This window comes from Mytilus edulis, chromosome 3 (assembly GCF_963676685.1).
Source record: "Mytilus edulis chromosome 3, xbMytEdul2.2, whole genome shotgun sequence".
In the NCBI taxonomy this organism is placed as follows: domain Eukaryota; kingdom Metazoa; phylum Mollusca; class Bivalvia; order Mytilida; family Mytilidae; genus Mytilus; species Mytilus edulis.
In genome coordinates this window covers 74,264,217-74,290,600 of record NC_092346.1, presented here as the reverse complement: position 1 = coordinate 74,290,600, position 26,384 = coordinate 74,264,217, and the positions used below count along the sequence as shown (strand labels likewise).

The window sequence follows — 26,384 nt, the reverse complement described above, 5'->3', positions numbered from 1 at the left end:
GAGCTAAAAATCTATTCTAGTATGGAACTTTTTCTATTCCAATGTTAAACATTTTCCAGTTTCTTTTTTAAGGTGTAACACCACTAATTCAGACCCGGCCAGAAAGCAGATACCAGAAAGTAGTATATATTTAACACAAAATAGCTCCTACGCATGAGTGTAACTTTCATAATATGTAGAATATTTAGGTATTTTTGGTATCAAATGAAAACTGAAGGACTGGTGATCATTGTAAAACACTTTTGGACTTTTGATTTTGAATATTAAAAAAACTGCACCAAATTTTAAAAAGAGGGTACATTTTGTGTGTTTGTCAGATCTGAAGTACCTGTTTTGGTACATCTGAAGTTTTGGGAACCAGTTCTTTCTTAAATGCCATTAAAGGTATGTTGATTTTTTCAGTACAAGACACCATAATGTGTTGCTTTGACATGAAATGATTGCCACTTTATTTGATCTTAAAACAAAAGAGGTGTGCCTGCTTGAAACGGAGGAATTTAACATAGAAAGCAATGGGACCATGAATTAGTGGTGTACTTCCTTAATAGTATGCAACTTATTTTACATTTTTCTTTTCTAGTGTACATCTATTATTCAGAATCATCTACCGGTATTCTATTATGGGACTTTATTCACAATGGTACTGGTCAGTGTTTATAAAATACCAATGAGTTATCCTGTATAAAATGTGCATTTCAAGGATACATGGAATTAATCTAAACTTTGCATGTGATTTTTTAAATTTAGCTTATACAGGGCAGATTCTGTGGAGAACTGTCACTTTTTTTTTAATTGTACAAAAAAATGCAAAATCCCACATAAGAAAAGGTCCAAAACTGGTCAAAAACTGGAAATCAGAAAACAGAAGTCTTGTACAACTATTTTTCAAAATCTGGAGATTTATACAATGACAACTTTTCATGATACATTTTTAAGATAATTTGAAATAGATATATAAGAGAGGGGTGGGAGGGGTCCTGATCCCGAAATCCCGGGCTTAAAAAAATGAAAATCCCAAGGTTCCATCCTGAAATTTGAAAAAAAAATTCCTGGATCCTGAAAGGCCTGAAATCCCGAGCTTAAAAACACTCGATCCCAAAGTCCCAATAAAGGTCCTATCCCCCCTCATATAAATATTCAACTATAACAAAGCACAATAAATGTGTAAATAGAAAAATCTAATGAACAAATAAAGATTTACAAGGGGTTTTCTTGTGTAATTTTGCACCTGATATGATATGTGAAAATACTAAAAAAAAATATGTATTCATGATCTATATCTTCCATCTGAGGTCTGCTTGTTTGGCTTTGGTTATAAGTCCCAGGATTCCATCCATTTGATGTTTCTCCATAGACTTCCCTCTTCCATTGATGATGGACCATACATCCCATAAGATAATGGATAAAACAAGTAAAAGCTGAAAAAAAAAAGAAAATGCTAAATATCAAACTACTGAAACAGAAAATAATATTCCAGTGACAATTTATAATATTCCTCCAAATTAAAAGATTGAAATTTTTCTCATATTCCACAGGAGCATTTGCCCTTCCAAGGCACAAGGACAGACAGACAGAGAGATGGTCTGAAAGGGTGAATTCTATAGCCATATAGCCATCTAACCTGCGTTTCCACAGTGTAAAATATCAGAATTTTTAAGGAGTTTAATTTAAGAAGACAATTGAAACTTGGTTGTCCTTGTCAGTATTTGGGACTATCAACAAAACAATTACAGATATGAAATGTACTTCACACATACAATGTACATTAAAGCACCTTTATCACAATAAATAAAACCAATTTTATAAGGCACCTTTAATGTAGATAGTAAATCTAATGTTTGTCATGCACTTACACATGTTTGAACTTGAACTAAAACCATTGATATTTTTTATAAATTTTAACCACAGATATCAAATGTTAGATTTAGTGGATGTTGTTGTCATGGAAACAAAGCATGGATTCCTATTTATTTCAGCAAACAAAAATACCTTTGAGTTAAATAGACACTTCCTTATTTGCAAACATACTGATTTGATAAAAGAGAAAAATAACTGAATGCAACAGTATGTAACCATTAATAAATAATATCTGTTATAGCTTTAACTGTGAAAATATTTTTATTATTGAACCAGACAAGAACACCATCAATGGAAAACCTTGAATATCCAACACCATACTGATCAAAATAATTAATCAATTCAAAGTAGTGATATAGGTTTATATATATGTAAAAATTAATTATCTGTAAAAATATTGATGGCAGCCTTTGGTTAGTAACAAAAATGTTTGCTAAGCATTTAAAGGAATCAATTTTCAAACCACATGTGATTTGTGATGTCAATTTATTTTGAAAGCTTTTAGTATAGTAAACAATTGATTATTTTATTTCATTAAATTCCACTGTTTAATATTGATTATAAAATAAACAAGACAATTCTGTTGATTACACATACAACATGGGAAATGGATATTAAATTCTGTGTGTCTTCTGATGTGTGAAAATCTAGAGTGTTTTATTGAAAGAGAACAACACATCATGTTTTATTCAAACTTCAACATAGACATGTTATATAAAATAATCAATTAGAACGACCTGTTAATTTTACAGCTGGTGTCTGCATAGTTACATCTGTTTCCAATATAAATCCTATTCATGTTTGATGTATATAAAATAAAACCTTAATGGGTAAAGATGAATGGGTTGTGATAATGCATGGTCTTCAATCAATGAAAATTCAGAAACATTAAAGATAATATAGATATCAGTATAATATTACAAAACATTAAAGATAATATAGATATCAGTATAATATTACAAAACATTAAAGATAATATAGATATCAGTATAATATTACAAAACATTAAAGATAATATAGATATCAGTATAACATTACAAAACATTAAAGGTAATATAGATATCAGTATAACCATGGAAGTATTATATCAATATAATACTTCCATGGTATAACATTACAAAACACATAGTAATGCACCACAAAAATCTTATATATAATTTAGACAGGAATATTTGCAAAAAAAAAAACCCAAACAATTAAATAATATTTGGTAGGGCAAATTAACAAGTGCTTCACTATAGCTAATTTTAACAAAAAGTCAGGGTTCATTCTCGACCTATTTAAAAAACAAAAATGATCATGACTGCAGACGGAAATTATGCTTAGATTTCCCAAACTCCTTGGTCTCTTTACTTTTGATCTTGCACATGTTAATATCATACCAAATATGACTACAGGTAGTTTTGTAAAGGGGAAAAGAATAGCTTTCCAAGCAGTCTTAACTTGCATGTCTCTTTAACCAAAGTGATGATGAAAATAGCCTATTTGAAAATACATAACATATTGAATATGAAAAAAAGTTGTTACATATATAAGGTTGATTTGCCCATACAAGCTTCATTTCATGTATCTTTCAAATAAGATAACTCAAATAACAAGAATATGTCCATAGTACACGGATGCCCCACTTGCACTATCATTTTCTATGTTCATTGAACCATGAAATTGGGCTCAAAACTTTAATTTGGAATTATAATTAGAAAGATCATATCATAGGGAACATGTGTACTAAGTTTCAAGTTGATGTAACTTTAACTTCATCAAAAACTACCTTGACCAAAAACTTTAACCTGAACTTCACACTATCATTTTCTATGTTCAGTAGACCATGAAATTGGGATCAAAACTATAATTTGACATTAAAATTAGAAAGATCATATCATTGGGAACATGTGTACTAAGTTTCAAGTTGATTGGACTTCAACTTCTTCAAAAAATATCTTGACCAAAAACTTTAACCTGAAGCGAACGGACGGACGCACAGACGGACGCACAGACGAACGGAGGCACAGACCAGAAAACATAATGCCCCTCTACTATCGTAGGTGGGGCATAAAAATAGACAAGATAGGAGAAGGAACAATTAGCACCCTATTTCACATTATTAAACTTTATTAAATGTCCTTTTTTTTTAAAAACGATAAATCTTTTATTGCACATTTCTCTGCTGTTTAACAAATTACTGGACTCACTTTATTAAATGTCAAAGTAAATAATGAGACCAATTCTGTGACTGGAAACTTTGATGAGTTTTTCATTTTACACTGAGCATTCTAATATTTCAAACTATTGTCAAAAAGGAAGTGGCTGCACAGCAGATGTATATCAAGGGGGCATAACTCTAGAAAGGTAAATGACTCATTACCAAAATTTGAACTCTGTCTGTGTGTTGTCAACTTGTGATTAATGGCATTGTGTATGAATTTATCGGAAGAGGCAAACATTAAGTTAAGAGTGGAAACTGAAAAATTTGCAATAAGTTAAGTTACAACAGGGCATGACTCTAAAACAGTTAACGACATACTTCCAAAATTTAAGCTTTGTCTGGGTGTTGTGTTTTTTAGCATTGTGTAAAAGTTTCATAAAATTTGGGTGAGGGAAATAAAGTTAAAAGTGTAAAAACCAATAAATTAGCAATTTTCCAATCTAAAATGAGGTACAACTCTAGAATGGTAAGTGATTCACTGCCCAAATTTGAACTCTGTCTGAGAGTTTGGTTCTTAGCATTGTACACCAGTTTTATAAAATTTGAATGAGGAAAACTTAAATTAAACCAAAATGAGATGGACAGACGGACATAAAGATGGACAGATGGAATGATGGAAGAATTGTCAAGGGTAACACTTCATGCAATCTTTGCTTATGCTGGTCATTATGGGGAATGAAAAACACTACAACACAACTTTCTCAATCTACAAACTTAATATAAAATCATTTCGTTCAATTGAAGCAAAGAGAAGCTTTACAGAATTTGTCCATGTACAATGAGTGTTTTAAAATTTTAAACTATCAGCAAAAAAGGTATGACTACAAAAACTCTCACTCACTACATCTGAATATTTTCAAGCTGCTGACCTCATAGAAAATTATTCCCTTTCATATCATAGAAGGCAAGAAAACTACACTATTTCAGGCAGTTGGACAGTCAGACGGAATAACAGACGGTTATAAATCTAGTTTTCAATATTGTGGTGAAAACAAATATGGGTGACAATTATTAAAGGCAAACAACCTAAAAAAAAAAAAGGCCTGAAAATTTTCATTTGTGAGTAAAATTACTCCTTTAATGAGTAAGCTGGATTTCTTTTAATCAAAGTTCATCTATTTGTAGATTGTGCTGGTAATTTGCAATTTAAAATTTCTGTCTATCTACTATAGTATTCATGCAGAAAACACAGAGAAAAATTTGTCCAAATGGTTTGTCTCATTAACATGAAAATTTCAATGTGTAGATTCACCAGAGTTCCCCTAACTGCTTTAGTATTTGAAATATTAGGCAAAACCTGCTTTAACCCCTATCTTCTAGTTTTACCTAAAGGTAGACATGTTTTCATAAAATAAACATTTGTTGAGAACACACAATCTGTTTCAAAGTTTCAAAATTGGCTATGTAGTTTCAGAGAATATATTTGAAAGTGTATGATGGGGATAGACGCACAATGACAACAGATGCCAAGCAATAACAATAGCTCACATGAGATGAACCTAATATATGTGTTGAGCTAATAAAAACACATAAATAGCATAACCTTTCTTTTATTAAAGGGGCATTTATTACAAGATATATATTTTCAATTATCAATGAAGTGAAATAGTGAAATCATCACTTGCTTTTATCAGCCAATTTGGCTCAATTTTGTCAAAATAAGCTAAGAATCATTGCTGATGAAACATATACTTGCAAGCTCGACCTTATCGAATCTGTATTTGTGTGACCTTCAATTTAACCCCTTAGCTGGAGATGGGTAACCCTCATATACAGCATTCAAAAGGAAAAAAATGTTAACATTAAAAGTGAAACAAGGACGAACTATTTAGTTGACTGATTTGACTCACAAATAAATCATTCGTATACAGGTAAAAATTATGATAAACAATTTTTTGAACCTAGAACATGAAATCAAACATATAGAAAAATATAGATTGCATGTGGTCGCTATCTATATATAATTTATATCAAGTTATATGACCGTCAGCATTCTTCCAAGGTCATCTACATGGTTACTCAGATGGTGTCTAGTCAAAAATACAAACAGAATATTGGTACATATTATTGAGTCCATCCATTGTTAATTGTTTATTTCAGACTTTTTGTAATTTTGAGATACGTTTTAGTTAGTTCAAATATGATGAGATTTTAGTCAAATCAGTGAACATGAATTTGACAGCTAGTGCCCCTTTAAAAAAAAATTGCTTTCATTAATTTAGCTTATGATTAGGTTATCAATGGAAGATATCTTTAACAAAATTGAATTTCATTGTATATTCAGATATTAAAAATCAGGTTAAAATACAGATCCTGTGCCCATGCCTTTTTTACAAGCATCTGACAAGGCTCTGTTCTAGTGATTATAACATCACAATATAAGGATAATTTCCACCTATTTTACATAAATAGTCCTAACATGTTTCTAAACAAAAGTAATGCCAACTATTAATCTTTTGAGAAAATTATGATTTTTTCATGATCACTAAATTTTTGTTTTAAAGTATGAAATTTAACTTCATCATGATATAAATAAACAAAGATTTAAACTACTTGGAACAAAATTATATCCAAAAAATTGTGCAACCTACTTCAGGGATCAGTGATTATGGTCATGCAAAAAATTTAATTTCAGGCATAGACAGTTTGATGTAAAGATCATGTCATTTTGTATCTCCTTGCAGTGCCACCTTTCAAACTTGAAGTTGTGATCTACAGAAACTTAAGCAGATTCATTATTTTCGTAGGTACCAATTTTTGTTGATATTTTAAATCATTGTATGCCAAAGTCTGCATACAAGCCTATAAGCAAGAATGTGTCCATAGTTCTTTTTCTATGTTCAGTGGACCATGAAATTTGGATCAAACTTAATCTGGCATTAAAATTATAAAGATCATATCATAGCGAACATGTGTACTAAGAGTCAAGTTGATTGGACTTCAACATCATCAAAAATTACCTTGACCAAAAACTCAACCTGAAGCGGGACAGATGGATGAATGGACGAATGAATGGATGCACGAACTAACGATTGGATGCACATACCAAAAAACACTATGCTAAAAAATGGGGCATAAAAATGTGAGCTTTACGTAACAGATTGCGGATAAGTCAGATTACTTTTAAACATCAAAAGCAAAATATCTGTTCACATTTTTTTGCAAGGTTCTGTATTCATTAAACACAGTGATATTAAGAAAGTGAATAACATACCTCCAACATAAGACAGCAAATATAGCTGCTATACAACCTTGGAATACAATAAGGGAAAACTGTTCTGGTACACTTATACAACACCATGTCAAGATGTAGTCTAGAACAACACCTACAAAACAATACATACATCTAAAGTAAAACTTAACAAGGTAATCTGTATTTCATCATATCAACAAAAGTAAAGTGTAAATCAGAAATTCATTCAGAATTCATAATCCATTAGAAACAGGTTTATTTCCAAGAAATTTGCAATTTCAATTTATCAAAATCATTGCAGTTTTAAATGGTTGCATCCTATAAATTACACTTAATTCTTTTTTTCAAAATAGGTATAGAACTTCCTACATTCTGCAGCAAGATGGTTGAAAAAGGTATCTTTATGTCTTGACTTCCTGGATGAAGTTTGTTGACAGTAAATATAAATAAATGACCTTGACTTTCAAATGAACAAAGGACAAAAATCACACGAAAAAATTCCTGATCCTTGATCTTCAAAATTTGTTTTCTGACTTTGTTCGTCATAATCTTATACATTTTACTGTGTTTCTGATTTCCAAATAAATTTTTCACTTTATATTAATAAGTGTTACTGAGTTGTTGTAAATATTAATTACCTGACAACATGGCACTAAATAGGAATGCTGGGAAATAATGATGGAAGTATAAAACTCTAGTCATTGGCCAGAATGGAAAGTAATGAAGCATCCAGCCTAAAAATAACCACCATCCAGCACTAAACATTCTATCTTTATAAGCTGAAATATCAAAAAAACTCATTAAACTTCACTATCAAAGCATAATAAAATGCTTCACAGCCCAATACGACTGCAGAGGTTGAACCCTGAACAGTTGGGACAAATTTGGACACAATATTTAAGCTTGATACTGTCTGAATTTGGATTGTGATCAAAATTTTGAGATAATATAGGTTTGACAAAATAAATGTGGTCAAAGATCTTACAAATTTATTGCGCAATACTGTGCAATTGAAGATTTCTTCTTGAAACTTTTCAAAAATCCATAATTTGAAAAATCCCCCCCCCCCCCTACTTGTTTGAAACCCCCTTTCAAGCCATGACCCCAAAACACAATCCCAGTTTTTCCTTTATAGTATGGAACCTTGTAGTACAATTTCACAGAGATTCATATACTTATTGGCCCTTTTTTGGCCACTTATTCCTATATGTTTGGTGCAATTAACCCCAAACTCAATCTCAGCTTTCCCTTTGTTAAATGGAATCTTGTGGTACAATGTCAGAGAGATCCATACATTTACCCAGTTATTGTCTGGAAACTAGGAAAATGCTTGTTTTTGGCCCCTTTTTGGCCCTTGATTCCTAAACTGTTAGCCCCATAATCCCTTAAATGAATCCCAACCTTCTACTTGTGGTATTGTACCGTGGTACAATGTCAGAGCAATCTAAATACTTATACACAAGTTATTATCCTGACACTAGAAAAATGCGTTTTGGGCCCCTTTGGACCCCTAATTCCTAAACTGTTGGGACCATCATCCCCAATATCAATCTCCACCTTCCTTTTTTTGGTATTGAACCTTCTTAAATAATTTCGAAGAGATCCATTCACTTAAAATAAAGTTATTGTCCGGAAACCAATGTGTCTTCGAACAATGACGCAGGCGACAACATCATACAATTTTTTTTTTGAGTCGTATAAAAAGAAATACATATTTTTATATAATGCAAAACTTTATCATATTTATACTAGAAATTTATGTTACCAACGAAAACATGTTTCAACATGCTTGGTTCGTTTAAAGTATTCAAATTAATATAGGGTTGACTTTCATAAGTTTCAAGTTAAAAGATCATCTTGATGTGTATCTTTGCACCAGATATTGATGAATTTTGACATCAAATATATAACATAAATATGAATATGCACACAAAATTATCTGACTGCTTTCAAATTTATATAGAATTTATTACTGTGGATGCATTATTATTCGTTGGATACCAATTTTTTTCGTGGATTTTGTTGGTACAGAAAAACCATGCATTTAAATGTTCAACAAATTGCAAATTTGCTCTATGATCAAATGCAGATTTTTGGAAAACAACGATATATCAAAAATCCACGAAAATGCAAGTTTTCCATAACCACAAAAATTGTTACCCACAAAATAAATGAATCCACAGTATATAAAAATAAGGACATTTGGTATGATTACCAAAGTTCAAATGAGGTGGATGTTAGCAGCTATAGGCAAACGTGCGTCCTTAAACAATGAGAAAAATATGTATCCTATAGGGTGCTATAAACAGTTTCGTATAAAAAAACTAGGGGTTATTCCCCAAGTAAAAATAGACATGGAGGGAAGTCCCTTTTTATCAACATAATTGGTGAAAATGTATCATGTTTTTTGTATTTGGTTGTAAAGATATATGTTAATTAACTTCAATTAAAGCAGGTTGAATGATTAAAATAATTTTAAAAATTAGATTAAATATACATGTTTTGAGGGGAGACAACACTGTAAACAGTCTGTTTTTTTGGCAGTGAAAATTGAAAACTTATTTGCAGCCACTGTAGCTCTTTTCGGAGCAGGCGAGCGTACCCTGAAGCATGAATTTTTTGAAAGACCAGGTAAAAATCTATGAAATTCATACAACTTTGATTATTAAAAAATGTGCAGGTATCATGTCTTCAGGGGTGTGCACATGACCTGATTTCAGTTTTTTTAAGCTTAAATTATGTTTTTCCCAGTTTCTCTGGATAAAACTTTTTTATACTATTAAAAGTACACTTTTTTTTTATTCCATTATAAACTAGAGAACATTCTGATTCCAGTGATATCTAGTTTTATACAAGTATCTTTATTAATCAGTCCACCACTAAGGGTCACTTATACATGGTCCCTCAAAATATGACGTCATAGAAAAAAACTGTTGATTGCACCCATAGTCAGCTTTAAATGGCCCAGAAAAGAAAAATTTTGAAACTATTCAATTGAGAAAACTAACAGCCTAATAAATAACAAAACAATTTACAAAAACCAAACATGATATTATCATTATGTCCATTTTCATTCTCAATAATCTAACTGTAATATTCTAAAATCTTTAAAAAAACAATGAGGTGAAACTTTGCTTAGAACATTTAGCATAATATTACCTCTCCAGTATTTATTATTCCTCAAACCTCTCCTTGATTTGACTGTATCAATAGCATATGCAATTATGAACACAAAAGTTAATCCTAGACAACCCCAAAATATCACAGGGTTTCCTAATAGGTAAATTCTGTGATCTTTTCCTGAAAATATCTGTCCCTAAAAAAGAATAAAAATATTTGACAAATATTATAACACAGAAGTGATCACAAAAAAAATGCCCTTGTTATGATGTTTACACAAAATTATGTAAGCACTTAACTTATCTTAAAATATCCTTTATTTGCAATTGAGGGGGCTTCAGTAGCCCATTGGTCGAGGTAGTTCATTATCTGTCTCAATTGAGGGGGCTTCAGTAGCACATTGGTCGAGGTAGTTCATTATCTGTCTCAATTGAGGGGGCTTCAGTAGCCCATTGGTCGAGGTAGTTCATTATCTGTCTCAATTGAGGGGGCTTCAGTAGCCCATTGGTCGAGGTAGTTCATTATCTGTCTCAATTGAGGGGGCTTCAGTAGCACATTGGTCGAGGTAGTTCATTATCTGTCTCAATTGAGGGGGCTTCAGTAGCCCATTGGTCGAGGTAGTTCATTATCTGTCTCAATTGAGGGAGCTTCAGTAGCCCATTGGTCGAGGTAGTTCATTATCTGTCTCAATTGAGGGGGCTTCAGTAGCCCATTGGTCGAGGTAGTTCATTATCTGTTTCAATTGAGGGGGCTTCAGTAGCCCATTGGTCGAGGTAGTTCATTATCTGTCTCACTACACTGTTAACACTAGGATTGTGATTTGCTTTTGACACAAAATCTTATATGATAAGAATTGCCAGTTTTTCTTTCCAAAGGTCAGTAGTTCTCTCTGGCTGCCTTCAATAAAAAATAGCCACCAGGAAATAGTCCAATAGTACCGAAAGTGGTGTTAAACACCTAAATTTAATCAACCAATCTTAACATATCTAGCTGCAAAGGGATCAATGCATTAATTATATAATAGTCAAAAGAAATAAGATTTCATTCAGAAAATAATTCAACCAAAAGAAAAAAAAATTGTCAAACTCAGTGTCTCGCCTACTTTTGCTGTTAATCGCAGACTCAACAAAAATGAGAAAAAATATCAATAAAAATATTCCTCTTGATACTATCTTTTGATTTTAAGAAGCTTCTGTCCAAGTTTGGTAAAAATCCAGGATAGTTTATGAATCTAATAAATGTTTTAAAAACTTTAACTGCAGACTGTACTTGTTAACTGGAAGAAAAACTAAGTCCATTTATAAGTAAAATACAGATGCACAGGTTCAAAATTTTAGCCAAATTTCCTTCTAGATACTAGCTTTAGATCATAAACAAGCTTCTGTCCAAGTTTGGTACAAATTAAAAATAGTATAAGAAAGTAATGGAAATTTTAAACTTAAACCACAGAGTGAATGTGTTGTTTCTGTCCAAGTTTGGTACAAACCCAGGATAGTTTAAGAAAGTTATTAAAATTTTAAAAACTTTAACCACAGAGTTAATGTAAGGTTTCCTGGCAGAAAAACTAAGCCCATTTATAAGTAAAATACAGAAAAAATAGAATTTTATTTTTACAAAATTTATTTTTGGATACTATCTTATGATTATAATCAAGCTTTTGTCCAAGTTTGGTAAAAATCCAGGATAGTTTAAGAAAGTTATTAAAATTTAAAAAACTTTAACCACAGAGTGAATGTTATTTTTCCTGGCAGAAAAACTAAGTCCATTTATAAGTCAAATACGGAAAATGGAATTTTATTTTTACAAAATTTTCTTCCAGATACTAGGTTATGATCATAGACAAGCTTCTGTCCGAGATCAATACAAATCCAGGATAGTTTAAGAAAGTTATTAAAATTTAAAAAACTTTAACCACAGAGTGAATGTTATTTTTCCTGGCAGAAAAACTAAGTCCATTTATAAGTCAAATACGGAAAATGGAATTTTATTTTTACAAAATTTTCTTCCAGATACTAGGTTATGATCATAGACAAGCTTCTGTCCGAGATCAATACAAATCCAGGATAGTTTAAGAAAGTTATTAAAATTTAAAAAACTTTAACCACAGAGTGAATGTTATTTTTCCTGGCAGAAAAACTAAGTCCATTTATAAGTCAAATACGGAAAATGGAATTTTATTTTTACAAAATTTTCTTCCAGATACTAGGTTATGATCATAGACAAGCTTCTGTCCGAGATCAATACAAATCCAGGATAGTTTAAGAAAGTTATTAAAATTTCAAAAACTTTAACCACAGAGTAAATATTTGTGGCCGCCGCTGCTGCTGCAGCTGCCGGAATGTAGGATAGTCATGTCTCACATTTTTTTACTAAAGTTTAAGGCTCGACAAAAATAATAGTCCTCAGAGGTTTTAATAACCATATCAAGTCTTCAAGTATATATACTAGCACCACTTACTCTGTAATTTATAGGCCACTGCCATGGTCTAGATGTTATTTCCCCTTCCTTTGGTTTCAGTCCACTGTTACCCTTAAAAATAAAAGGACTGAATATCATACACAAATATAAACAAATACACGTCTCTTATCTAACAACAATTAATAGCATCAAAACTTTTCTATACCAAATAGGACACACCTTTGTCAAATATTGCTCAACAGGAATGAAACTTAAGCTAGATCTGTAAATTCTTCTAATGTGATATTAGCATACGTGGTATTATTGGGTAGTGCTATCTATGAAAGATGTCAAGTTTATTCAACTAGTGTATTATCATAATTCTTTTTTTCAATCAGAAAACCCAAATATGTTAATCATTTGTGCAAACAATTTGTTTCTGAAAAATGAATTGAAAAGATTCTGGATATGAAAATAATATAAATTACCTCCCTTTCATATACATGGCACTGTGCTGTTCCAGCAACACTAGTATATTGACTTGGTTCTTTGTCAGTTTATTTTTTTTCAGTTTATGTCTTCAAAATATTTACTTGAGAAATTAAAAGACTTTCAAAATCTGTATGCATTGTAAGATAAAACTGTGTCTTCTTCTTTTCAATCTTGTTAAATAAATATTTTATACATACTTGTGTCATGACTGCATGACTTTCAATGAACCTTTCCAAGAAGCTTGGGGAATATAACTCAAAACTGGCATTAGGTACTGAAACAAAAACAAACAGTACATTTTAAGTCATCAAACTTTTTGTCCAGTTAATTAAATTTAATAATAAGATGAGAATGATAAACCAGATGCTCCGCAGGGCGCAGCTATATACTATCGCAGAGGTTGAACCCTGAACAGTTGGGGCAAGTATGGACACAACATTTAAGCTGGATTGCTCAAAATTTGGATTGTGATTAAATAGTTGACGCAGCATAGGTTTCTGACACAGAATGAATGTGGTCTAATGAACTTAAAATATTTTTTTTGCCTTTGAGCAATTCACTATGCTGTTGAATATTAATCCTCTCAAAAAAATGTTTGAAGAAATTTTCTTTTTATTTATGAAATCTGAAATGAGAAAAATTTAACCCCCCCCCCCCATTTTTTTTTCACATCTCCCTTTCCCTTCTCATCTGATCTCAATTCAAATTCCTAATGGAGTTTGCAACAATAACTACTCATTTAAATACATCATAAAATATTAAAATGTAAAATAAAGTGCTTGTAATCACTGAGTGGTAAAGATTGTTTTAATTTATCAGTTGGTAGTAAAAGTGAATATACATTGTATATTGTATAAAACAATGATTTAAGTTGATTCAACTACTATTCTGGACAAAGAAAGATAACTCCAATTGAAAATTTCTTGCTATTGCACATTATTGTGCAATTAGATATTTCTTGCTATTGCATAATACTGTGCAATTGAAAATATTTGCTATTGCACAATACTGTGCAATTGAAGATTTCTTGCTATTGCCCAATACTGTGCAATTGAAAATTGCTTGCTATTGCACAATACTGTGCAATTAAAGATTTCTTGCTATTGCTGAATACTGTGCAATTGAAAATTTCTTGCTATTGCACAATACTTATTATAATAATTTTGGATCCTGATTTGAACCAACTTGAAAACTGGGCCCATAATCAAAAATCTAAGTATATGTTTAGATTCAGCATATCAAAAAAGCCCAAGAATTCAATTTTTGTTAAAATCAAACTTAGTTTAATTTTAGACCCTTTGGACTTTAATGTAGACCAATTTGAAAACGGGACCAAAAATTAAGAATCTACATACACAGTTAGATTTGGCATATCAAAGAACCCCAATTATTCAATTTTTGATGAAATCAAACAAAGTTTAATTTTGGACCCCGATTTGGACCAACTTGAAAACGGGGCCAATAATAAAAAATCTAAGTACATTTTTAGATTCAGCATATCAAAGAACCCCAAGGATTCAATTTTTGTTAAAATCAAACTAAGTTTAATTTTGGACCCTTTGGACCTTAATGTAGACCAATTTGAAAACGGGACCAAAAATTAAGAATCTACATACACAGTTAGATTCGGCATATCAAAGAACCCCAATTATTCAATTTTTGATGAAATCAAACAAAGTTCAATTTTGGACCCTTTGGGCCCCTTATTCCTAAACTGTTGGGACCAAACCTCCGAAAATCAAACCCAACCTTCCTTTTATGGTCACAAACCTTGTGTTTAAATTTCATAGATTTCTATTGACTAATTCTAAAGTTATGGTGCGAAAACCAAGAATAATGCTTATTTGGGCCCCTTTTTGGCCCCTAATTCCTAAACTGTTGGGACCAAAACTCCCAAAATCAATCCCAACCTTCCTTTTGTGTTCATAAACCTTGTGTTTAAATTTCATTGATTTCTATTTACTTATACTAAAGTTATTGTACGAAAACCAAGAATAATGCTTATTTGGGCCCTTTTTTGGCCCCTAATTCCTAAACTGTTGGAACCAAAACACCCAAAATCAATCCCAACCTTCCTTTTGTGGTCATAAACCTTGTGTCAAAATTTCATAGATTTCAATTTACTTAAACTAAAGTTATAGTGTGAAAACCAAGAAAATGCTTATTTGGGCCCTTTTTGGCCCCTAATTCCTAAAATGTTGGGACCAAAACTCCCAAAATCAATCCCAACCTTCCTTTCGTGGTCATAAACCTTGTGTTAAAATTTCATAGATTTCTATTCTCTTTTACTAAAGTTAGAGTGCGAAAACTAAAAGTATTCGGACGACGATGACGCAAGACGACGACGCCAACGTGATAGCAATATACGACGAAAAATTAAAATTTTTGCGGTCGTATAAAAAGTACATGCATATTAATTATGAACCAGATGCTCCACAGGGCGCAGCTTTATACAACCGCAGAGGTAGAAACCTGAACAGTTGGGGTAGTATGGACACAACATTCAAGCTGGATACAGCTCTGAATTTGGATTGGATTGTGATTAAATAGTTGACACAGCAAAGGTTTCTGACACAGAATGAATGTGGTCTAATGAATTTTTTAATTTTTTTTGCTTTTGAGCAATACACTATGTGGTTGAGTATTAATCCCCTCAAAAAAAGATTTGAAGAAAAATTCTTTTTAATTTCTGAAATCTGAAATGAGAAAAATTTTACCCCCCTTTTTTTCACCTCTCTCTTTCCCTTATTCAAAAAATAATCTCAATTAAAATTTCTAACGGAGTTGGCAACAATAACTACTCATTTAAATACATCATAAAATCATAAAATATCAAGATATAAAATGACATACAGTCATGGTTAAAATTAATATTAATTAATAGTAACTTTTAAAAATAAATTTACAAATACACACCTCAAAACAATCATAATTTCTTAATACATAATTTCAAGCAATGTATGGGAGGTAAGCAAACATAAATATATAACAGTATTCTTTAAATTATAATTGGATTACCTCCCTTACACTGCTTTAAAATTGCTTTTAAATTGTCTAAATTGTTTTTTCAACCAGAAAAACCCTTGTTTTTCCCCCTTTTTTGTCCCTAATTGCTAAATGATTTTAAGTGATAACAATAAACGACAATTTTTTTTCTAATTTTTGCGGTTTTATAAAAAGATTATCAGCTTGGCACCATGATATAAGAACTTTTACAAATCTGACAACAATGCAAGCAGATACTTTCATAAGCATTAAATGAAAATGAAAGAATTGGAGCTGTTGTAGCCATCAATGCAGCTAACACCCTCAACTATTATTGATTTCATCTTCTTTTATATAAATCTTAAAAATTTGTTTTGATATATTTCATAATGTAGAAATAGAATGACACTGTAGAACATATGAACTGCTTGTTCTTGCATATCTTACATCTTTGATCTGTTACTTCTTCAACACTCCATAAAGTCTTTTTATCTTTTATATTAGGGTTACATGTAACTTCTAGCTGCTCCCATCCCCTGTAAAATTGAATATAATAAAATTCAATAGTTTTACATATCCACAATAAATGTAAGAGTCTAGAGAGATCATAGATTAAGGAATTTCATTCCAATATTTACTGTACAATCTGTATAAAGTCAACTATATATCAACTATAGTTGACTTTATACAGATTGTGTAGTGAATATTGGAATGAAATTCTTTGATCAATGATCTCTCTAGACTAAATTGTGCAAGTAACCAAGGATTCAAATTGAATGATTCCTTTTAATTCTTTAAAGTGTTAATCTGGTTTTGGAATTTAAAAGTACTATCTGGCAAAAAATGAAAGGAACATGTCGATAATATGATTTGTTTGGAATAGCTGCAAAACTATTTGTTTCTATTTCAAATACTATTGATAATTTAACTAATTACAAAAGCTTGATAATCAAAATGAATCAAGTTTTTATGAGGCAACAGAAAATCATTGACAGATTGAGGGAGAGAGCCAAAAAAAAATGATACAAAAGAAGAAAACAGAAGCTTTACTTGAAAGCATCGCTATAAGAATATTTATACATGGTTGATGTAGATAGCTCTACTGACTAACAGTTTTGATCATTGCAGTTATCATTGAAGTGTTTTAAACATATATTAAATATCAATGGCTTCAAAGTATGCAAGTTTATTATTGATCAAATAACAATATTTATAAATAAGGCAGTTAAAACATGAAGTGTTCTTGTATATAATTGCTAGTACAGTAACTCTATAACATTCATACCATTTCAGTAAAATTAGAACTATAAGCCAATACATTACAATTGAACATACCATTTTGGCAGTTTTTTATCATGTGACTGTAAAGCACACCTCACATGGTAGTGTATCAGTCTGACCTGTGACCTGACTGTCTGTACAACAGCCCCTGTAGACCCTCCCACCACTTCAAGGATCCATACATCATTAGCATCACCTGAACCATTCTGTAAACATATAATTTCTCTGTTATGATCTTAGTAAAACAATAAAATGAAATAATTCTAATTAAGTATTAAACTGCTAATTTAGTCTTGTATATATTCATAACAAGAATGTGTCCATAGTACACGAATGCCCCACTCGCACTATCATTTTCTATGTTCAGTGGACCATGAAATTGGGGTCAAAACTTTAATTTGGAATTAAAATTAGAAAGATCATATCATAGGGAACATGTGTACTAAGTTTCAAGTTGATGGAACTTTAACTTCATCAAAAACTACCTTGACCAAAAAATTTAACCTGCACTTTGCACTATTATTTTCTATGTTCAGTGAACCATGAAATTGGGGTCAAAACTATAATTTGGCATTAAAATTAGAAAGATCATATCATGGGGAACATGTGTATAAAGTTTCAAGTTGATTGGACTTCAGCTTCATCAAAAACTACCTCGACCAAAAACTTTAACCTGAAGCTAACGGACGCACAGACGGACGAACGAACGGAGGCACAGACCAGAAAACATAATGCCCCTCTACTATCGTAGGTGGGGCATAATAAAACTTCCTAAATGTCGAAGTAATCAAAAGTGCCCAACAATTTGTTTGACATGGTGATAGATGTAAAAGAGATGCATCAAATTAAAATATTCCCAACAACAGGGTAACTGAGCTTAATTTCATTAAATATTGCATTTGACCATGTCACTTGTCACTTATGGTTGATCTGTAGTACTTTGTAACTGCACAGATTGAGATTAAGGTTACAAAAATCCTTAAACATTTGTCCCACAATGTTCTTTGCAACTTATGTGATATAGCCATGTACCTAAGATATCAGTAAGTAAGTAAGTAAGTAAGTAAATTTTATTTAGAGTCGGCATATATATACATAATAACAGACAAAACATGAGCACTAGTGAGCTCTTTAACCAACTATCAGGAAACAGAAACACTATTGGAAGTAACCAGTATCTATTTGTGCTTTTTCACAAATGATTTCTGTATATTAATTTGTATGTTTCATGTCAGTTGAAAAATACCCAAATTGAATGTATCATTGAAGTATCAAGGATTTCTTTTCTTAATGTTATTAACATTTCACTTCTTGTAATGGTTAAATAAAGTTACATACCACTCCATAACCTGCTACTTGATAGTGTCTCTTTGTTAAAGGTGCAGGTTCTCGGTGAGAATGTAACAGCCTCTTTGTTCTGTAATAGTTCCACATACATGTAGTTAAGTTTTCTAAATATGAACTTGCATAAGAATTTAACTATATAGTTTAAGTATTAGAGAATTGATAAGAAGTAGTGGATTCGTAAACGATAATCAACGAGCGACTTTAGTCGCGAGTTGATTATCGTTTTCGAATTCACTACTTCTTATCAATTCTCTAGCTTAACCCATTTCTAGTAAAACGACTATCTGTTTCATCATCTGACAATGAATCAACGAAATTTCATGAAAATAATTTCGTATTTTGTCTTTTTTATTCTCTAATAGCTGGAAATGGTTAGATCCACACGGTTCACATTTATATTTAACTTAATATAAGTTTAATTTAACTTAAATCGGTTGTTATCGACCCTTATAAATTCCAGATTGTATATTTGTAAATAATTATGTCATTCAATGTTTAATCATTACAATTTTTTTATATTGATTAGATTCTAGTATTCATAATTTATTCAAAAAGATATATAATTATTGTACGGATTTTTTTGTAATCTTGTTAGGAAAGTTTAAATAAAATAGTTACCAACATTTGGAAACCTTGAATATTTACATATATAGCATTTAGCAACCAAAATGAGCTAGTCAATAGTATTAATACAATTCAATTGTTTGTATTTGCAATATATTTACAAACGGACTAAGATTATTTAAAATCTGAATGAAATATAAATGCCACAATAAAACCACCTCACAGTTGATGACAAAATAAATACATTGGTTGGTCTTCATTGAACAATAATATTTAAATATTGTGTAAACTGGTTCGCTTTCATTATGTTTAGATTATTTCAACGTTATTACATTTGGCATCCATCTTCAATCATTAAATAAACTAGTAATATTTGTAGTACGCATTCTGAAACCCAATCAGAATTGTTCATGCTACAAATGTACAATATATAAGTATGTCAGTTTTAAAATTTGTCATGCAATCTGTTCATAGCCGTGATCTTCTAGTCGTTGGCACAGAAAGAAACAACTTGGATACCAACAGTACCAAGTTTAAACCTAGGACCGGGAATATTTTTTTTCATTTTTACTTTTTTTCTCTACCAAAATACTTTTTTTAATCTGAGAGGTATTTATATTTCATTTTTCATAACAAGTTGACGATTTTGTTTCTGGTTTTAGAGTCAAAGAAGTAGTTTTACAGTTGTAGCTTATTTCAATTTATTCACATTAGAGACAGTTAAATGTTAATGTAAATTTGGACCATTTATAATCAAACAAACAAAACGTGATGGTATGGTAGCATTATAATACTAATTCCAAAAGTAACGTAAAAGTGATAAGTGTAATGTGTACATGGATGTTTATTTTATAAAGGAACTGTACTAATAAATAATACTTAGAATTCCTTGATTGTATGACTTAGAGTTCCTTGATTGTATGGTGTCATTTATCTTATCATATATCAAAAAGACATAAATACAGTTTATTGACATGTATTGACCAATATACGCTTTAAGAGTGATATTAAAATATTGTTTTATATAAGTGCTCGTGGTCTAGTGGTATCATGCATAGACTACAATCTTCACTGACGAAAATACGCGCGGGTTCGAACCTTTCATCTGTCACTCGTTTTTGAGAGGATTATATTTCGTAAGTTAAAATCTTAAAGATATGACATAAGTTATCTTAAGTTAACATGGTGGTCAGTGGATTCTTAAAAATTAATCCACTGTTAGAACAATAGACTGACGTCAGAGAAATGGGTTAATATAATGCTATATAAAAAGTCTTTAAACAAAGTAAAAAAAATATCATTAATCTAAATATGATTGCAACTTTTTGAAGAATATTTGCTAGCGTCTCTAACACTCATTGACAATTAGAATCATTATTATTTGTATCCATATTCATCAATGTAATTTGACTACATGAATACCATAGTTGCAATTTTAACAGTATTAACTGGCTAGAAGTTGACTGTTCTCACTATGAATTTATGTTGTCATGATAGAACCAGATATAAGAAAATATCAGCCATTATTATGAAACCAAGTTATTTAGACTTATGTTACTAAAAAATCAGATATTTGACCTTTAAAAGATACATCTTATCAAATGTTGTTTTTCAATGTAAATTTTAGCTATAAATCTATTGGATAATTTTCATAGTTGAATTTATAAAATGCAAAATTTTCTTCTAAGGACTATTGTTTTTGAATTGTAAGTAAAACCCATATCATCATACTGTAAAAAATATCTACAGGTATTTTTTTTTTAATTCTGCAGAATTAGGGTTTTTTGTTTGTTTCCATGACAACCATTTTCAATGATTCCATTAAAAACTATGATATTGCTGCAATTAATTTTACATATTTTGTTTGAATTGTTTAAACAATACATTGAGAATTTGTATGTTTAATGCTGTTGGTCAAACTCCATTTTTTGTCTCCATGGTAACCATGTATTTTTAAAATTTTTCACAAAATTACAGAATTTTTTAAGTAAAATATTAATTTGGTTAGTAATTTGTACAGATAACAGGATTTTATATATTTTTTTAATTGTTGATTGATACATTCTACATATAGATCTATTAACATTGTAAAAATCATCTTCGAAATTTTGCAAAATTATGATTTTTGGTGCTAACACACATCATTTGAGAAAATTTGTTTAATTTTAGCATGATATTGTTTTGTTATAAATTTTTTTACAATTTTATTCATAAATGGTACATTTTGTGTATTAGTGTATTGTTTTTCAAGCATTTTTGAAACTCTATGATTAAATATATTGGAAAAGATGCAAATTTAAGGAAATTCATAGGTGGATTCATTATTTATTTTTTCATTTGTTTTCAATTTAAATTAGTTTATGTATATTTTTTAACAATAAAATGTTTTAACAAAAGGATTGCTTCAATTTTGATGCATATACCTGCAAAATTTTATTCATTTTTCAACAATGCATGTAATTAATTGCACCTTTTCTACCTAAAAAATATGAAACTTTGGTTGCTTAGCAACCAGAAATAAATTGGAGTCCGAGAGTTTTAAGATGAGTTTAGTTATATATCAACCTTATATTTTCTTAAAAATAAGGTCAATATTAACATGATTAAATAACTTGTTGGTAATTATTGCTATGAAGATTTAAATATTGGTCAAAACTTGAAAAAATGGAAAATAGCTAAATATGAAAAATGGCTTATTTTAGACCTCTTATAGCTTGGTGATGAAAAAAATTAAAATGGATGTAAATGATTTTTTTTATTCATTTTGTATTATTGTTTTAGTATATAAATACAATCTGAGTTCTAATACTTACATATATACTAAATTGATTAATAAAATATGTCAATTTTAGCCTTGGATTGTTGATTTTTTAGACTCATTTGGTAGGAAATGTGAGATTTCAGTTTCCATAGCAACCATTTATTTATGTCAAATTTTTTTTTCCTGATGACTTATATCATTAATACCTTTCACCAAGTTCAGTTTTTAACAGATTCTGAAAACCTCAGTATATCACCCTTTGCATGATTCTTAGGTGGACTGGTACATAATTTATAAATCTTATACTAGAAAAAAAAGGTTCCCTCTGATTTCAAAGCAAATATCTTTATACCTCATGTCTATACTTTATTGTAGTTTTAACATGGGTAGGCATTATATTCGTGATTTTTTTGCCTGAGCAAAAGTGAGGGCTAAAATAACCCAGTATAGCCTGTATCAATTATTTCAATTCTGATAGGGCAATTAAGGTAATTTCTATGTCCGATGTGTATAAATGTAGAGCGTTTGTGTAGGCTCTACCATGAACCTCTCTTTTTTGTTTGTAAACAAGCAAACGAGTGGCCATGTGATTTTTCAGAGGAAGGAGTTTTGAACAGCTGGCATGAACGGTTGTCATATCTAGGTCAAATATGTCAATTTCCAATTGCAACACATAACAGTCATAATAAATGAATAAGTAACAACATGTGCATCATTTAGGAGTTTGGAACTGTTTTAAGTTAATGAAATATATTAAATGCATGCCAATTTGATCAAATTCATTATTCTGCAGTCAATGTTTGCATGTGCAAACAAATTTTATTGGATTTAGAGCATGGGTTTATTCACAAAGCGAAAGAAGCATGTCATATAAGAATATCACATTGATCCAAGAAATACATGTGTACTAAGTTTAAGGTTGATATGACCACAGATTCATGAGAAACTATCTTAACCCAAACTTTTTCCCAAGATTCTACTGATTTTAAAACATAACATTTCAATATTCCATAAACTGGTTTCGGGGTCAAAATTGTCATCTACCACATAATTATTTAAAATTCATAGTATAATAAATATGTTAGACTCAGATCGATGTCCGGCCTCTATTCGACGTCCGTTCCTCAAATCGACGTCCGTTTCTCAAATCGACGTCCAAATCTGACGTCACATTCTCAAATCGACGTCCAATATTTTTATACTCTAATCGGACGTAATGTATTGCCCAAAACGACGTCCGATTGATGTTGATTGTGGTCGTCTTTAATCCATGTTCAATATCAATGAATAATAAATTAATGGACTTGACTTACACTTATATACATATACATGTTTTTGTAGGGTTCTTATGACAACTAAACTTTCAAACATTATACATACTTTTCATATACATTTCTTCAACCAGAAAACATATCTTGATAAAAAAGTTAATCAATTGATCCACATAATAGTATATCATTCCTATTCATAATAATAAATTACATGCATGTAAATGTATGGCAATTTGTTAGCAACCAAACAACAAAGAAAACCAAACGAAATCTAGGAGCTTTATTCAGTCTTCAACAATAGACAAAATAAAGAAGCATGTTACCAATTGTTTTTGAGAATATTATAATTCGGACTCTGTATGTTTTTTTTCCAACAAATTTTTTGAGTTTTACACCTGAGTAGAGAACAGAAGTTACAGAGTATACAATAAAATTATGACATTATATTTGATCTAATTTTCCAAGCGGCTGCATTTGAATAAATGCATAGTTTTACTGTCAGAGATTTGGCAAAGAATAGTAGAATAAATATAAAATTCTATACGCACAGATCTCATACATGTACGTTGGACATGATAAAACAAAATGATATTCGTCCTCCAAAACATTCATATTGCAACATATACAAATTCTATTTTCAGATTTTATAAAGAAGACTGTTAATTTTCTTATTTGAATTGTTTACATTATTTCTGTCGTGGCCTTTTATAGCCTTTGCGGTATGGGTTTTTATCATTGTTGAAAGCCGTATAACTTATAATTGCTCACATCCATTTTATTTGAACTCTGTGTATAGTTGTCTCTCTGAAAATCATACCAATCTCTAAAATTTAAAAATTAATATCACAACATAATATGTTCAAAGGTGTAAAAATGTTTCAGTTACTATCGGTTCACTTCAGTTTTGTATTCTGTGTCAAAAACGGACGTTGATTAAAGAAGCTCAAAATCGAACGTCGATTAGAGAATGCCAAAAAATGGACGTCAATTAGATAGGCATAAAATTGGCCGTCGATTTGGAAGGATATTTTATTGTGACGTCAGATTTGGACGTCGATTTGAGGAACGGACGTCGATTAGAGACCGGACGTCGATCTGAGTCTTACATATATATCAACTATATTTCAAGTTGATGTGACCTACTATTGTAGGCAATACATGCAAATGAAAATTATAAATACAAAATCCATAAAAAATCTTACACTATATGTTCTAATCTAACAAGATCTCCACTCTTAACTAGCTCTGGAGAGTCTGTTTTAGTCCACTGTGTATCGGCTGGTTTTATTATCCACATGTTGTTTTCATCTTTGTGAGCATATGTTGTAACCTACAATTGAAATTGGTCAATACTAATTCTATCATTTACATTTAACTCTGTCAATATATATAACATACATTTGTCTTCAATAAGTAACAGAAATTATACAACTATCAACAATAAAAGTGCCACTTCCTTGGCATCTTATCAACTTTCTAAATTATTGAATTTTCTCCAAATAATGGAAAATAATTTGTAAATTGGTGAAAATTATAACAAAGGTGTAAAATGTTAAATCTCTGTGGTATGGCATTACTTCAATTTTTTTTAATAATAAGACCATATTACTAGTAAATGGTTTCACTAGAAAAATTGTCGGCTGACATTGTTGTTCTTCCATCATGTACTGAATTGTGATGATCGCATTTCTAACAAAGTAACCGTGGAAAAAAAACACCAAATCTCCAGTTAATTGCTGACCTGTTGTTGTTGTGGAGGATGTTCTTCAGGATAGAGGTGCCAATGTGAATGTAAATAGGCTCCTCCTGTTCTCCTCTGTTTCAGGGTAAACTCGCTGCCATAGGCAATATCTAAAACAATAAAGATTTGGAAATGAACAAATAATTTTTGTCATTTCTATACAATAAAGTGTGTTTTGTCCCAAACTTTTAATGAGTTAGAAAAATATATCTTTAGAAATTTGTCTTGAGAAATATATGTTGCTGAGATGTTCCCCATAGAAGAATTAAGAAACATTATTATTCTTCTCAATTAATATAATCAAACATCAGAGTCGCAATGTTTTTAAAATACCTACTATATGTCACTTAACATATCCCATATTGTTGACAATAGCAATCAAAAGGGAGCTTAAGTCAATAAATATAATCAATTCTACAAAGTTTCATGAGAACAGATCTAAGCAATTTTGAATTTTTGTATGAAAACTGGAAAATCACAATTTTTTAATGAAAAAAACCCCAAAACTCGGAAACCTAAAATCTAAAATTTGTAAAAATCGAAAGGGAGCGCACGTCAATAGATATATTCAATCCACCAAAATTTTATACAAACTGGATTAAGTGTTTTTGAGTTATTGTACGACATGTGGAAGGCGGACGGACAACGGTATACCATAATACGTCCTATAAACGGGTGTATAAAAAACATGAAATCAAGCATCTCACGAAAATGTGATTATTCCTGCGTCCATGAAAAAAATTGAATGAATCCACATTAGATAATCTGTTACATTTCTTACTTTCAGGCATGCTGACATTATATAATCTGTTACCAATCAACTGCGACTGAAATCCTGAACTGTAAAAACCATCACCGGAACCACTGCAATTAGTTAAAATGCTGTTATACAAATGTACTTATAACATAATAAATTACAACATTTTTATTGGGTATACATCAAACAGACAGCATTCCAAAGTTTAAAGCAACAAGCATGCTACATTCTTCAACAATAGACAGGTGCCCCTTTAATATGTCAAGCTGTAAATTGTCATGTGTATACAAAGTTGTAAATAAATTTCTTCCTTCTCCAGTTCCTGCTCAGTACACTATCTAGTGTATTATCAAACTGATGCATGCTGCAGACTTTTTGAGCAAATAGTCCCAACCCAAGCACTTATAGGTT

At 30.7% G+C, this 26,384-nt stretch overlaps 1 protein-coding gene across 1 annotated transcript in view; it reads right to left on the bottom strand.

Annotated features, from left to right (window-relative positions):
* Window positions 1-566: 566 nt before the first annotated feature.
* LOC139517426 (protein O-mannosyl-transferase 2-like) overlaps window positions 567-26,384 on the bottom strand; it is a 33,583-nt gene continuing 7,765 nt past the window's right edge. Inside the window, exons 9-20 of the mRNA XM_071308433.1 lie at window positions 25,998-26,080; window positions 25,217-25,326; window positions 24,678-24,805; window positions 18,871-18,949; window positions 17,587-17,738; window positions 16,699-16,787; window positions 13,464-13,540; window positions 12,835-12,906; window positions 10,416-10,572; window positions 7,895-8,035; window positions 7,278-7,389; window positions 567-1,418 (exon numbers count right to left, since the gene is read on the bottom strand). Of these exons, the coding sequence (XP_071164534.1) occupies window positions 1,313-1,418; window positions 7,278-7,389; window positions 7,895-8,035; window positions 10,416-10,572; window positions 12,835-12,906; window positions 13,464-13,540; window positions 16,699-16,787; window positions 17,587-17,738; window positions 18,871-18,949; window positions 24,678-24,805; window positions 25,217-25,326; window positions 25,998-26,080 (1,306 nt within the window). The 3' untranslated portion in view covers window positions 567-1,312. The remainder of the gene's footprint in view (window positions 1,419-7,277; window positions 7,390-7,894; window positions 8,036-10,415; window positions 10,573-12,834; window positions 12,907-13,463; window positions 13,541-16,698; window positions 16,788-17,586; window positions 17,739-18,870; window positions 18,950-24,677; window positions 24,806-25,216; window positions 25,327-25,997; window positions 26,081-26,384) is intronic.